Genomic DNA, 16,162 nt, shown 5'->3' with positions numbered 1-16,162 from the left:
GAGCCCCGAACTTCAATGGGGCTTAAAGGGTGCACCAAACCAATTCAAGCTCCATTGAAAACAGTGTAAAATCAACAAAGTTTGGAGCCCCATGACAGGCAACTGAAGTCCCTGAGGCCTCTCAAACAAAAAATGTGTTGTTTGGTCCTTCAGATTTCAGATTATCAATTGTTAGTAGGTAAACCAATGAATTTTTTATTAATTCGCCCAAAACAAACTCACCCCCCCCCAAAAGTGAAGGTTCCTAAGTCTTCTCAGCGGCCATTTTTCAAATGACATCCCTCACCTTCGGGGCTCTTCTGATAAGTTTTCAGCCACGTTTTTATCTGCTTTGCCCCCAGATGGGTGCCCTTGAATCTACAGAGATGATCCTGGGCCAGTCTGAGACAATTCCACAATTTCTTGGCCCAAACAGACCCCTTCATTTGAAAGAATCTGTAGGCGTACTTTTTATGCACCTGTGCCTGCCGGAGAACATTGCTTGAATTCGAACACTTCACCCTTAATAATTTCTTTCCTTCCTCCATGGTGTGAGCGATGATATACGCCCTCTCGGGGCGGCCGGTTCAGGAACCAAGTAAAACAGTAACGTCTGGCAACCAAGACTACCGTGGTCCACGCTCGATCGCACGCGCACCGCACGCACACGTGGTATGAATCGAAAGCTTAGGGGTTAAATAACCCATGGACTAAGCGCAGCAAATGGTACCTTGCATTAAGTTGAATACCCTGACTTTCAGGAGAAAAACTCATGAGAACCGGCGATGCATGTGCTTTTGTGGCATATGTATAAACGAGCAACTTTCACGATTGTGGACACATCGCACAAGCACAGCAAATTAACACCGTCAAGTTGCAGGTGATTTTTACCCATATCGGTCATTTTCTCATGGATTCCTTGCACGAAGGTTGGTTCAGTGAGTTCAGTACACTGTGGCCTGGTCAATGTATGTCACTGAAAGTCAAGGATGTGCTCTTCCATGAAAAATCCAAATTTCAAGATGTGCTCGTATTCGAAAGGTAAGGTCACGAAAGTGGGGACACGATTACCATGATTAGGGCACCCTTTTTATATTCTATGGTTCTCATTTCCGACCGACCCTATTTTGGGCTCCCGATCACGGAAAGAAGAAGCTTTTTTTCCCCTCCGACCCTGCTAAAAAGACCTAACCCCCCCAAAAAAAAACCTGAAGGGAAAAGAATTGACCAGCATGACCTTTGAAAACAAAAGCCCTGAAAACGTACGATTTCGAAAAAGGACCAACAGCGACAGTCGGCGTTGGCGTGCGCCTTTCCGTGGCCCACTGAGGTTCGTGCGTAGCCCTACACTTGTCTTGTCCCGGACTCGTACAAGGGAATTTTCAATGTGAGCAGCATGGTATCGACCAGCAGCATTAGACTTCCGCAATCCAGCGCGGTATGTTTTGTGGCTTCTTGTAACACTAACAATAAGGACATGTATGTCTATTTGCATGCAAGTATACACACAAACCGTGTTTTTTCGATTTTTTTTATACAGTTATGTTTGTTTAATACTTATGTATATAAAAAATGCAGAGAGAACAAAAAGGCCCCTGTACACGGAAAATTGAGGTTTATTCAGTCATGATTTATACTCCAGCAACATGGATTTTTTTAAAGGAATTTTTTTTCGACCGACCTTATCTCAAGTGGTAAAAGAAATGAGAACCATTGAATTATTGAGGGCGCCCTTCAGTGTAGGCCTAGCTTATGGTCTTACTAATTACTGTCAACACACCGTCAACACGCAACAGACCGTCAACACACCGTCAACACACCGTCAACACAGCGTCAGCACCTCCAAAACATGTTAAAAAACAAAGAAGCTGAATTCAATAGTAAAAAGTGTTTGAAAGGATATTTCGGCTAAACATCAACAGATTAAACTCTGGAAAATTGCCGATTTAATTTTGCCGAAATCAAAATCAGCAGCCATGTTGCCTCTGGGGCAGCTGGGACCATACCATTACGCAAGAGGGGTGGTAATATTATATGTTAAAGAAACACAGGACAGTCAGTCGGATCATCCACAAAACGTAGAGATTTCATAATAGGAAGTGATCATAGTCACAAATAAAAAAGATTGAAATTTACAAAATACTGACTCACAACATGATCCAAGCAATGCACAAACCATCTGCAGCTGCTGGTGCCCTCTGTTGTTTGTGGTATCACCTCCATGCCCACACCAAAATGGGACAGTCCAAGGGCAGACAAGATGGCGGCGACCTGCTACGCTGCTAGAGATCTTTTTTTTTTGTGTGTGAAAAAACTCCATTTCGCAAATTGATTTGTGACCCCTTACTACTGGAAAGTCTCTGTCAGTCCGAGAGTTACACTTCTGTGCCTCTTTTCTCCATTAAACTTGTATGTTCGAGGAGTTGACGGTGTGTTGACATTACTATCGTGTGTTGACGGTAATTAGTAAGACCCCTAAGCTGACGAACATTAACAGGCATGATGGCAGGGCGGCAGGTCTAGTCTCCCCGCTTATAAGTTATAGGCAGCGACTACTACATGTACATGTACGGTCGAACACGCTTAATACGAGCTTGAAGGGACTCTCCAAAAAACCTTGTCTTACGGTAAACCTCGTGTTATATGTGTTATCACTTATCCCATTCATAGAATTACTTGCTGGGATTAAGCTTTTGAAGACGCTTTTCAATTGTACTCGTATTAAAAATGCCATGGACAATAGTTTTTGACACTGCTGGTTAGGCAAAAGTGCTCATCTTGTATTAAGTAAGTTTTCTCTCATAGGAATGTGTACATTTTGAACAGGACTGAAGAAATCTGCTCATCTTAAGCACGAGCTCGTCTCAAGCGTGCTCGTGTTATTTGTGTTTGACTGTACATGTACATGTAGCAATAACCGTTTGACGTTGGCAGTTATGGAAGCCTGTAGGTGTTGATAGAGGTGTTTTTGGTGAGTCTTTAGAATTTTTGAGAACCGTTTCAACCTCACAATATGTACAGGCTTGGAGCGTTAGTATGATGATCCCGTCCAAAGTCGAAAAAGAGGAATACCAGCAATCCTCTTAGTAGAGCTATTCTCTATCATACTCCGTGTGGCACAGTTACAGATTACCCCACTACCCTCCTCTCCCACATCGTAGCCGGCTACAATGTCGCACAAAATACAGACAGGGCTACAATGTGGTTCTTGACCGCTCTCACACAAAATACGCACAGGGCTTCACCTACATGATCTAATCATTTTAGGCCACAAAAGACCCATTTTAGAACCGGTCATGCTATTTGGCATCAACAAGTGTCGACACACACAAGTAGCGTCAACAAAGCGTCAACAACTTGAAAATACCTAGAGACTCTAACACTTGCCACTGTATAAGAGAAACACTGAATTTGCTTCCAGATTCTCGCAGGAAAATGAAAATTTTTCACGATGTACGAGGACTTCCATCTATCTTTCCATTGCCGTCCACTCGAAAACAAGATGGCAGCCGGTCGAACTGCACAAACAGGCCGGACTTTGTCATTCAAATTTCAACACTCAAATATAATTTCAGATAGATATTATACATTGAATTTGATATGTAGGACCCTAATCAACATTTTATATAGAAATATTTGCATAAATATGCTTGAATAACTTGTTGACGCTCTGTTGACGCTCGTTGATGCTAAATAGCACGACCCGTTAGAACTGCCTACATGTATGTTCGAATTGCCCGTATTCGTGGCCGGCTTGGGAGAATGTTTTTTAGAAAGAAAATAAACTACTATAAGACTTTCTCCGTATTTCGTGGCTAGGGAGGATGTTTTTTAGAAGGGAAATAAAGTTCTCTGACCAGACTTTCTCCCGTATTCGTGGCTTGGGAGGATGTTTTTTAGAAGGGAAATAAAGTTCTCTGACCAGACTTTCTCCTGTATTCGTGGCTTGGGAGGATGTTTTATAGAAGGGAAATAAAGTTTATAAAAGTCTTTTTAAACTCGCCTTTAAATTCTAAGCCAGAGTCTACGTTAAGCGATCAAGGCCCAGTCAAAGGAGATCTGTCATAAACTTGTTTCATAGCGTCTGTCACTTGTTTGGCAGTTTTGAAGTTAAAGGTTCTGCTTCTTTGTACATGTATCTGGAAGTAACGTCGACCACCGTTGACGCTTATTTATAAGTTTCTACCTCTTGGGCCTTTTGGCACCCGTATCCCAGGGTAAATACAACACGTCCATTTGGTGCATGTCGTTGGGTTCAGCAAAGTCTTTTTGTTAAGTCCTCGGACTTGGTATATACCCCGGTGCAGGCAGATAAATTTTCCGAATGGCTTGTTTCGCTAACCAGGCTCTTATTGTTTTCTTGTCTGTACCGGTTTTCTCGTGTAAATTTTTAACAGCTCCCTCTCCCTTCCAATAACCTCGAGGGCTGTAATAAACCTCTTTGAGCTTTGCAATATCAGACTTTTGGGTTTTGCTCTCACACCGGAGTTCTCTATCTCGTTGGTCATCGCTGGGTGTGTAAAAATCACTCAATGTGGGCTCTGGTGGCAGGCTCGACGGCAAGTACACTGTAGCTGCGGGTTATTTCGTTATACGCTATCAAAGCCTCGTCCACATTTCAAACATTTGCTCTGAAGCCTTTTGCATATGAATTTGCTCGTTTAAAAAATATATAAGTCTGGTATGCTTTTGCTCCCAATGTTGTTTCCCTTGGGCCAGTTCTTCCAAGGCCAAATCATGTCTCTTGCATTTATCAACCTGTTGTTTTGAAATGCTGCTAAACAAAAAATTAGACCCCGTGAATGCCAGAGTGTTGACAATAGCCCCTCCTACCATCATTAAACACTCGCCATAAATGTGAGTTAACTTTGTTTTAATTAAAACCAAATTTTTCTTGTGCTTTGTTAAAAAACCAAACGCAACCACAACAACCGTGATGAAGAAGCTCAATCCAAACCACCCTCTCAAAGTTCCCAGGGCCATCAAAGGAGAAAGGTGCGAAGTAATCATTACTCACTACCTGAGCACCATAGCCGCGGGTCAAAAACTAACAGTCAAGTTTCCGCCTGTAGGCGCGGACGACATGGTTGTTCTCGGCACGGTCAAACTCACTTTTATACTCAAGGTAGACGGGGGAGTTGGATCACAATAGAGTGGTTTATAACAACCTGGCTCGCAGCTTGGTACAAGGGCTGAACGTCAGGCTACAGAGTACTACCATCATGAGCTGTAGAGACACCAATGTTTTTCACAATTTCAAATACAACTGGCTGCCCTCGACGCTGACCAAAAACATGGCTTATTTTGGACACCAAAGAGAAAATGTATCCAAACGGAGACTGAGCACGGGAGACACTGTAAACGTTTCAAGAAATTTTTGATGGAACCAAGACGCTGTTTATTATTTATAGATGACTGTACATGTAGTTTTGAGCAGCAAATCAAATATCGGAAAAAATTTAAAACGAGCAAAAGTTGCGCTCTCAGCAAGATGGCATTTTCTGGTCGGCACTGTCAGCATTCATGTTGGTTGTTGACTCAAAAGTGTAACTCGGCACTCAGAGATTACAGAGAAAGACTGCTTGGGTCGCAATGTTTTATTGTAAAGATACTAGAAACTAATTTAGACCAAGAAACAGAAGACCAAACACAAACAACAGATTTAAGGAGAGCCGTAGTCAAAGATGAAATGAACGACTTTTATGACGCAATTAAACAAGAAACGGCCTAACAGGATAGGAGCCAACAATTAGAGACCCAAATATTTTGCAACTTGATAATAAAGATAAACTCTGTGTTCAATGGAAAATAAACTGGTTAAACTCATAAAAATGACAGTAGTCTATTTCTTTAATCTAAGAACGATTCAGGGTAAAACAAACACAGATTTTATAAGATGTACTTTTAGTTTGAAAGATTACACGACAGGTAAAAACGGCGATAGACTTGGGCAACTACAAGTCGAAAGTATCCCATTACAAGAACATCCCCAAGCAACCAATCAAGTTAGCAAAACTTTAGAAGACCTTGCCCAAGACGAAGAGATGCAAACTGAAATCGGAGAGTTAAATATCAGAGAACTCATGGGTTTTGACCGACAACTTGTAGAACCTTCAGAGGTGAAAAAAACTGAATTATTATTAAACTTGGCAAACCTGAGAGAAGTAGACGACAAAATTAACCAAATCAAAAATGAGTTTACTGAAGCTGCAAGTGACTGAGAAAGACAAGAACTATCCGCCATACTAAAAAATCTCACTGAGTTGGTTATTAAACCGTTGCGGTCAAGGTGGTTGGTTGGTTGGCTGAGCATGTGTAGCTTAACAGTTGTTTTCAGGCGTGGGCACATTGGTGATTGGTTTGTTGAATGAAAAAAGATTAAAAGACCCCATTTGATATAAAGCATAAGAAAGACCCCATAAGGTTTTATGGGGGTCTTTTAAACTTGTTTTATTCCTGCGTTAGTGAAACCACAAAAGAAGAGCATAGCCAATTTATAAAAAAGAAACGGACTCTAAGTATAAAGTGACCCACATCTCTGGCCCCTTTCTAAAGCGGTTGTCCTCCATCGTTAATTTGAAAGGAAAAAGGTGATTGACTGATGGGTGTTGGTCTTGACAGATTTTGTCCAAGAGCAATGGATAACATGCCAAGATGTTTCAGTAAACACAGATCCACCAATCGTGCCGAGAATGGAAATCCCCCTGCAAATTTGACGTCCAATTTTTTTGCCTCCCCAGCACAAATCTGACGTGTGGATTTGTACATTATATTTAGAACACATACGTGCACATTGCTATCCATTGCTCTCTGGCAAAATCTGTCAAGCCCAACACCATCAGCCTCCCTTTTGTACACGTGTATTTTTCCTCTTTGTACCGACAGTGAGAATTATGGCAATGTGCTCGTCCTGGACGGCGTCATTCAGTGTACGGAGCGGGATGAATTCAGCTACCAGGAGATGATCTCTCACCTGCCTCTCAACTCCCATCCTAGCCCAAAGAAGGTAGGTTGTTTTTGACGTTGACAGTTACTTGTACTGTAAAGAGGAGAATGATGGAGAGTAATGGTGGAAAATCTGCCCCATTCCTGGTTCCTAAACCTCAACAAGCAACTGGGCTAATCCGGTGCATAAAATAGGCAGAGGCCTGGGGGTGCAGGGCACGTTTACGGATCCAAGTATGTTGCTTGTATTTCCAAGTAGAATTCATGTATGTTTTTCAGTGCACCGGTACTTCGGTGCACCGGTACTTCGTTCACTGATCCGTTGTTGGGATGGAAAGTGGCACCATATCACTGCATTCGTGGAAAAAGATAGTATACACCAGTGTCCCATAAAGAAGATCGAATTGGCAATATACCAACGAATGCCATTATAAACCCATTGGAAAGTTAAATCAGAAGAAAAGTCCTGACGTAGAATCTTCAGACAGAAAACTCAAGGCCTTTAAAGTCTCTGACATTTACATATGCATGAGAGTACTTGAAATTGTGACTAAAATTTGACATGGCATGATTGCATACAAAAATAATGATATTAATATAGTAATGATATTTATTGGGGCAATTGAACATGCAACTAGACAATCACTAGACACAGCGGGCCGCCCAGGAGAACATAAAAGTTTAAAAATAAACTGTCGCCAAAAGGCGTATGTCTCCCGAGACTCAAATAGAAAAGTAAGGCTAGAAAGAGCACAACAAAAATAATCATAATTAAGATAAAAATACGGCAATGGGTTAAAAACGAGCCTAGCCAGCAAAGTGGTCCTTCAGCTCACTCAAAAACTGACGGAGAGGGGCGCATATCAGATTATTAGCCAAGTCACTAGGCAAGGTGCTCAAAGTATGTGCGAAATGGCAAGGGATGGAGAATTGAAATACGTCGGTGTGGGCAGGCAAATGATGAAAGACAAGTTTAGTATCCCCGTGTCGAATTTGAACAAGTAACAAATTTAAAAAGGATGTTAACATGCCGACACGATTAGTGGAAAGCAGCTCCTTGCATACAAAAGCCAGAAATAAGTAATGCCTCCTATTGTTCAGTGCAGCAAGCCCTGTCCCAGCAAGTCTATTACTATAAGATTGTTCTTGCCTCTTCTGGTGAAGAATTAACCTCGCGGCATGCCTCTGAACCTTTTCCAGTTGTTTTCGTGTTTAACACTGTAAACGTGCCAAATAGGAGAACAGTAATCTAGAGCGGGTAACACAATGGATTTATACAATGTAAGCAGCGTATTTGAACTGCAGTCACCCACAACTAAAATAAAAATAAAACAAATAAAACCCAATGTTTTATATGCTTCAGCTGTCACCAAATTAACGTGTGTGTCCCAAGACAAATTATGCCGCACGTAAACACCAAGTAGCTTAAGCTCAGTAACTTCAGGAATCTGAGCGCCATTTAAAAAGTATGCAGGCTGATATGGGCGACGACGCATTCTAGTAAGAGATACAAACTTGCACTTAACAGGATTCAATGAGAGTAAATTTCTGTTTGGCCATCCAGATCTGTCTGGAGAGACATCAAATCATTTTCCCCTTGAATCTGCCTGTTTAAAAAAGTGTCATCTGCATAGTGCCGAGGGGGATTTGACAGATGTAAGTCATTTATATAAATGTTGAAAAGTAGGGGCAAAGACAGGCCCCTGTGGAGCTCCAGATGTAACATTAGACCGGACAGATTCAACAAGGAAAGAATTAATCCAACCGAGTAAAGGGATCACAAATCCCGTACGTATTCTTGAGTTTGTTAATAAGAATCTTATGCGAAATACAGTCAACTCTTTGCTGACATCCAGAGATATAACATGCACGCAAGATTTGGCTTGATCCAGTGTGTTAGACCACTCCGTTATTGTGTCATCAAGAAGTGTTGCACAAGAACGGCCTGGCCTATAACCATGCTGGAGCTCATACATTAACCCTAAATCTCCTCAATCCTTCACCTGTTGGAGGACTGAGGAGTGTTAGGGTTAATCCATTCGTTTCCAAGTGAGAACGAATATTGCCAGATACAATACTTCCGATCAACTTCGAAAACACTGAAGTGAGGGCAGTGGGGCGATAATTGCCAATGTCGCTCCTATCGGAATGTTTATGAATGGGAGCTACATTGGCAGTTTTCCAAGCACTTGGAACAACACCCTGGCTCAAAGAGAAATTATAAAAATTAGCCATACACGTAATCCCTTTCATGATGTCTGCGCTGAAGAGCATTACATGTACTCATTCAAGGAGAATTCATAATTTGGAAAACAAGCCTGTGATTTGATAAGCTTTCAATCGTTAAAAAAGTGAAATGATTTCATTGTAAAGTTGACGGACTCTAATACTTGTAACATGTACATATATTTTGGAATGGAGAGTATGTACTCTCACTCACTGAGTGGCCAAATGCCGCCACCTTTTTTTGTTGACAGGGGAAGGTGGGGGGGGGAACCCAATTAGGCATTCTGTTTAACACATGGACTGCCCATTGGGGCACAAAGAGGTCCGTCTAATTACATGTAACATTGTATTGTATTGCTCACGGTTTTCTGTAGTTTCAAAATTCTTGTTTTTTTGGGGGGCAGGTGTTGGTCATCGGGGGTGGGGATGGTGGTGTCATCCGAGAGGTCGTCAAACACCCAGAGGTGGAGAGCGTCACGCAGTGCGAGATTGATGAGGTAAAGGGGAGGGGAGACCTCATGTTTTGCCATTCTTTGTTGATACCATTACACGTTGAAAAAGACAGGACGTTTGGAGCAGCGTGAAATTTCTTCACGATTTTGTTTCTGAATTTGCTGTTGGTCTCCTGTATTAGCTGTTTGGGGTGAAGGGTCGTCTTATTTGTTAAAATTTCTTTTTCAGTGTAGGTCAATACTGTTGTCTCAACCCAGCTCACTCTGAAATGAAAACAACATGAAACAAAACAAAATAACCCTGTGTGTGGTCCTCGGATAATTCTGACCACTTTTAATAGGTTTGTTTCTTCACTATTAATTGATTGAAATTGAAGGGTTTGAAGGAGTGAATCTCAAGCGTTTCCTATCTGTGGTCGCAGTGGGTCGAAGTTGTAATATAATGGATAGTCGTTCAACTCTGTTGATTGGCAAGCTTGTTTGCACTGACTTGCAGAAAGTGATCGAAGTTAGCAAGAAATACCTGCCCTACATGTCCAGCGGGTTCCAGAGCCCAAAGCTAACCCAGCATATAGGCGACGGCTTTGCCTTCATGGAGCAGCACTGCAACGAGTTTGACGTCATCATCACCGACTCCTCGGACCCGATAGGTACGGCTGCATTGCAAATCTCGCATCTGAGGCTAGGGCTTTGCCGGTTGCAAAGCTGACAACAGACGCAGTCATACTCACAGCCCTGGAAGCCCCAGGTTTTTGGGACGCTGCTTGAGGTGAAGTTGGGTGTCCAAGGGGGGCAGGGCTCATTGGTTCTGCACAGGCACAGTTGAGGGCGCTGTTTGGCCTACCCACGGGGGAGGGGGGCACGTAAGAGGGCACCTCTACAGGCAAGGTTGGTCAAGCAAGGGTCATTGATCATTGGTGTACATGTACTACAAGTCCTTGCTATGCATGGCCGTTGATAACCAGCAATGCGACCTACTTCTGTAGGCAGGATCCGTTTAGCTGACTAGAATAGTCCCGACTAGTATATGCAAGATAGGAGTTAGTCCAATGACCGTGTACCCCAGTCATAAATTGACTTTTATGACTCGCAGGCTCATCTTTTCTTAAGACAAATGCTGTCCTTCACTAGTTTGTATCCATTTGTCAGTTTATGAGCAGCTCTAACTTTGGGTTTTGGTTTTTTTTTTTTAATGTGAACAGGTCCTGCAGCAGCTTTGTTTGAGAAGTCATACTACGAACTCATGAAGAAGGCGCTGAGACCCGGTGGCGTTGTGTGCACGCAAGGTAAGTTGAAGAAAATGGGCCCAATGTCCCTCGTGTGCTACTGTGTAATTACACCAAATCACCAAATCATGGGGTTTTACCAGATCATAGGCTCCATTCCCGCCACTCGCGCGATGGAGTCGATTGATTTGAAGGCAACGAGTCGGGTCACAGCGTGAGCTTGAGTCGTGCCAAGTCATTTGCCCGCAGTAACTCAATTCGAGTCGCTCACCAGTCGTGACTCGAGTCGCTCACCAGTCGTGACTCGAGTCGAGCGGGCAAAAGTTGTCACTCAAATTCGGTTGAGTCGCAGGGTCGACTGGAGTAACTGTGGTAGGTCTGCTTGTCTCCACAATTGCGAAATTGAACTGTAGAAAAATGTTGGCCCATGCAGGGGAGTGTTTGTGGCTGCATCTGGATCTGATCAAGAGCATGCGAGAATTCTGCAGGACACTTTACCCGGTCATTGACTACGCCTACTGTACCATTCCTACCTATCCCAGTGGTCAGATTGGCTTCACCTTATGCGGTGTCAGTCCTGTAAGTATTGAGGGGGGTGAGAAAGTTAATTGGCGTGAAAGGGATTATAAAATGCTTTCAAGTTATTAAAGGCAGATGCCATGAATTCACAGTTTGTTCGGGTTTGCTCACATTCCAAGCAATTTTTCTTGGAAACACCCCTGGACCCCGCCCAAAACCCTCCATCCCCCCCGGGTGGCATGTACGACTGGTGAGTTTAAAAACACCTGCCTTGCACCACTATGGTCCTAGGGTTCCAATCCCGGCCTGGGCCACGTGTGAGTAGAGTGGTTTGTTGGTACCCGTCCGTGCATTGAGGGTTTTCTACGGCTTATCCAATTTTCGTCACTCAGCGGAAGTCAACACTTCGCGATCTCTGGCTGTGATCCGTGGGCAGATGTTGGGTCACTTGGCTGCCTTTATATACCTTCGGCTGGGCTATGGTGCAGTTGAATGCCCTTAATTGTATGAAATTTGCTTTCATAAGTTGAATTACCCTCCAGGAAGTGGACCATTCATTGTATTTGAAAACCCCCAAATTGCTGAGCCCCATGTGAATTTAAATTGGCTGGTTTTGACCTTCCTGTTGGTTTCTGAAAGATCTTTGGGATAAAGCTTACGGATGTCTTCCACCAAAGTTGTGGATTGGTACCTGATCTTGCCAGACTGCATATTTCATTTGCGAAGCCGATTTTTTTTTGGCACCATTGCCTTTAAAATTTAGGACACCAACTTCCGGGAGCCGGTGCGACAATGGAGTAAAGGCCAGAAGAAGGAACTGAAGCTGAAGTACTACAATGCCGCCATTCACAGAGCGGCGTTCATCCTGCCGGAATTTGCGCGACAGGTGAGCTTGCTCCGCACGAATCGTGCCGACTTGAGACCTTGCACAGATCCTTGTTTTTCAGCTTCAGAAGTTTGAGGCTTCACTCACAGCTGTTCGCCTTTCTTTGTCTCCATCCAGAGCTTAGAAGACGAAGAAGTAATACCCGAGCAGGGAGTGAACGGCGAGAGGGAAGCACCCAAAGGGCCTAAAGAAGCCATAGCAGGAAACTCGTAAGAGTAGGTTAACGCTATTGCTAAAATACACTAAAAATGGTAACGTGGTTTTTAAGTGGATATGAAAGTGTATCGTGCCTCGGATTGGGTATTTTAATTTGTTCAGAACAGCTGCATCTTAAATCTTAAAAAAAAAAAAACAAAACTGTGGCGTAATTGGAATCTTTGGGGTGCTAACTTGTGTTGGGAGGATGGCGGGTATGGGTGTGGCTCTGCATACCCTCAAAGACTTCTTTGTCGAAGGGATAGCTCTGCGCTTCCTGGGACTTTATTTACTTCTTGAAGAGTCCATGTAGGTTGCCATCTTCCTCTTTTTGACTCGGCATGGTGTGACCGAGAAAAGGTTGACAGTTGCCCCAGAGCAGTTGCCTCAGAAAATGAAAAAAAAACAAAAAAAACACCAAGACCACAAATTCCAGTTCTTTTTATGCACACAGCTGTCTGTACAAGAAAGAACAGGTGTTTCTTTATGTGCTCCTGCACAATAAAAGTGTAAAAATAGCGCACTGTGCAAATTAAGACTACACGTCATTGTCAGAAATCCCGTTAAGTGTAATAATGACAGGTGTTCATGGCATTTACAATGCAGGTATGTGGTATCAAGTTTAAACGTTTAGGGTTATAATATGCTGCATATAGATTGACTTGGGAGGGGGGCATTTTGACCAGTTCTGGAAAAACTAGACTGGGAAGAATTCCTAATGGAGATTTGTGTATGGGATAAAATCTGATATTAGTAGCTGCAGAATGCAGGCCCAAGTTTGAATAAAATCTGGTACACTGAGTTCTCTGACTGCACATAAACATAACAATTTGAATTCCCCAGACTGAAGACGCTGTTGCTATATCTCCTGATTCGGGGCAAGCTTTTGCATAGCAACCACCATCTCTGGAATGGACTGGTTCCTTCGTGCCTCCTTATCCATTGAGAATAGTGTATTGTTGCAAGGCGTCTTTTTACGTCACTAAGCAAAAGCTTGCCCCGAATCACGAGGTATAGCAACAGTGGTTTTAGTAAGGAGAATTCAAGTTGTTATGTTCACGTGCATTACTCAGTGTACCAGATTTGGGTCAAAGTTAACTAGCAAAAGGCTTAGTTCATTGGCCTTTTAGAAGCATGGCAGACACAATAGGAGGGCGCTATTTAGTTTGGGTCAAATCTTTTGTTTGCTCCAAATTTACCCACTTCAAATAGCGCCCTCTTAGTGTGTCAGCCGTACTTCTAAAAGGCTAATGGGAACTGCTATACAATAGCCGGAAAGTCGTGGTTACTGTAGCAGAAAAATTTGGTGATCTTAAAAGCACTGTTTCATGGCGGTACTTGGCGTGGTAGTGTGCGGATAGAGATTTCTATTGTTTGTCCACTGCATTACGTACTTTTCCTCCAATCTTAGCACGTTTTTTGCTGTGCTTACTGCCTCTGTTGACGTAAAATGATTTGCTTAGCAGCGCCATGAAATTTGGAGCATGATCAAGGAGCACAATCATTGAAAAAAAATCGTCAACTCGTCATGGAGAGTCCAGTGTTGTTTGAAGGACCACACAACGCTACAAAGCTTGCCAGATTCAAAAGTTAGTTTATTACATTTCTCTGTAAACATTTAAAAAAAAAAAAAAATCAGAAAGAACCATTGGTCACAGAGGAGTGTGCAAACCATTTCAGCTTATAGATATCGTAACCAGAAGAACATGTACACAAGATATTGTTTTTGTTTTAATGCGGTTAAATTTTGCATAAAAAATGCTCAGCGCCATGAGCAGAGGAGGCAGCGTAAGACCAATGCCTGGAACACAGGCCAGTAGTCGGTGTGTGTCAGAATCAAGCGGCGACAGCTAGGAGGTAACGTGGGCGTCAATGGGAATTGGCAGCAGCCGATGGCCTCCAGAGGCCCATGTTACTCTCGGGTTCAAGACACCACGCACAACTGCAACTCCATTGCTTCAAAACAAATGGAGCTCCTTTTGGGGTCCTTTGTAGATAAAACTCAAATTAAAAAAGTAGGTGTGTGCCAAGCAGAAATCAACACCAGAAAAAAGTGTTTCTTTTTAGCCATTAGAGCAAGTACTTCCTGTCTTTTAGCACTTTCTGCGCCAGACAGCATTACTGAAATAAGGGGAAGCCATTTACACAGACTGGGGAGTAATGGGAAGCGTTGATGGAAGGCGATACGCCTTGCTGGATTTGTACTGTACATTCCCAGCGAGACGGAAACCAGTTCGGCATGCAGATTGTCCTGCCAATGCCTTTCCACGGCAACGATGGCACCCCATGAGAGAAATCAAAGCCTGCTCTCCCTCAGCCTCGCGGCCAGTCTGTGGTGCCGTGCTCAAGGAGATTGCTGATTGGTCTGAATGTGCAGTCTCAGCACGGCATCTTGGGTAAAAATCGCTCAGGTTTCTTAAAAACAGGTATTGATTGTCCTACCTCATGGCAAGGCTTTGATCTCTCGGGGGGAAACAGCCCATTGGAAACCACCGCGTTTGGTATTTTTAGCACGCGGGGAAATTCTCCGAAATGTTACTGCTTGTCTGTGTAAATAGGCCCTTGCCTGTAGAATGAAGCACAATCTCAAGCGTTGCGTCAAGTTTTGGTTGATAGATAAAATTCAGTGCCTTACGTTCAGAAGTGAGATACAACATCTGGCCTAATTTTGGTCACTGCTTTGAGAGAAATTTTCTGTCAGTTAAACTCGTAATATGCTTGTGGTAAACAAGTGACCTAGGAACAAGATGCACTGGTGCATGCAGATCTACGCTGTGAATTCCTTTATAGCACGTGCACCTGCCACATCCAATTGTACAGGTTTCCTCTTGGGCTTCATTTCCAATCCATTATAAATACATGTACCACCCACGGAATAAATTAAACATTCAGCACAACTTCCCAACTTTGATATAAATATACGTAATTAGTGGGTGCATCATGAAAAAATATTAATCGTGAAAGTCTGCTTAAGTATATAGCCCCTCGTTACTGGTTGATTCATCCATGTGATGTGTTTTGTGGCAGGTTCTGACTATTCTCCCTACTACAAATGGCCTTTTCAAACCAATTAATATTTAAATTGGATTTAATTGGAGCGCAATTAATTTGAACTGGCATTTTTTTCTTTGCTATTTATTTTCCCCAATCAATTGGAATTTCAAATGGGAATCAAATGGTTTGCTTTTAGCTTGTTTCCCCCATCAAATGGATTTTCAAATGAGTTGGTTACAATTGCATTGTGAATTGGCATTCAAATGGTCCAACTGGTCCAAAAGGTCCGAATTTATTATTCAAACCAATTGAACCCAATTGGATTCCAACTGAACCCAATTTGATTCCAATTGATTATGGAATTGGTTATTGATTACATTATATATTGGTTATGGGGCTGTTTATTTCCGAGTACACACTGTACCGAAGTGATCCACTGGTTGTTTCTTGGTTTTAAAATGGTTACAATTAAATTTATGATTGGTGAAAACAAGTTTTGATGCAAAAGTCCTATTGGTGAGTGTTGGTAAACCTGAGATTGGCAAATGTTTTTATTTTCCTGACGTTTCATTGTAAAGAAGGATAGACGGGGACTTTCATAACGTCACAAAACGATCGCATCTTTTTGTGAGGTAACTCTTCTCAGGTTTGCGCGTTCACTTTCATTTGTATGAAAAGAATAGCAGAAGGAAAGTGTGATATTGAAGCCATCACCAAAAGGGTTCAGTACTGATCACAAG

The 16,162-nt window shown here is 42.7% G+C and overlaps 1 protein-coding gene across 1 annotated transcript; it reads left to right on the top strand.

Moving 5' to 3' along the window:
* Nucleotides 1-645: 645 nt before the first annotated feature.
* On the top strand, nt 646-15,915 carry srm (spermidine synthase). The gene is made up of 8 exons (XM_022241221.2): nt 646-1,020; nt 6,865-6,985; nt 9,555-9,647; nt 10,099-10,252; nt 10,805-10,888; nt 11,262-11,407; nt 12,111-12,233; nt 12,351-15,915. The coding sequence occupies exons 1-8, from the start codon at nt 890-892 to the stop codon at nt 12,444-12,446; spliced, it is 948 nt and encodes a 315-aa protein (XP_022096913.2). The 5' UTR covers nt 646-889; the 3' UTR covers nt 12,447-15,915.
* The last annotated feature ends 247 nt before the right edge of the window (nt 15,916-16,162 follow it).

Source organism: Acanthaster planci, linkage group LG16 (genome assembly GCF_054643075.1).
Source record: "Acanthaster planci isolate LZ-2023a linkage group LG16, COTS_SCS, whole genome shotgun sequence".
Classification (NCBI taxonomy): Eukaryota; Metazoa; Echinodermata; class Asteroidea; order Valvatida; family Acanthasteridae; genus Acanthaster; species Acanthaster planci.
Note: the sequence above shows the minus strand (reverse complement) of the source record. Positions and strands in the feature narration are given on the sequence as shown.

What these genes read in the sequence shown, in the direction of transcription:
- srm (XM_022241221.2), top strand. Translation starts at nt 890, where the DNA reads ATGGATTCCTTGCACGAAGGTTGGTTCAGTGAGTTCAGTACACTGTGG. An exon ending in CCCATCCTAGCCCAAAGAAG is followed by an intron (nt 6,986 to 9,554) that starts GTAGGTTGTTTT and finishes TTTGGGGGGCAG; the next exon opens with GTGTTGGTCATCGGGGGTGG. An exon ending in TGCCGGAATTTGCGCGACAG is followed by an intron (nt 12,234 to 12,350) that starts GTGAGCTTGCTC and finishes GTCTCCATCCAG; the next exon opens with AGCTTAGAAGACGAAGAAGT.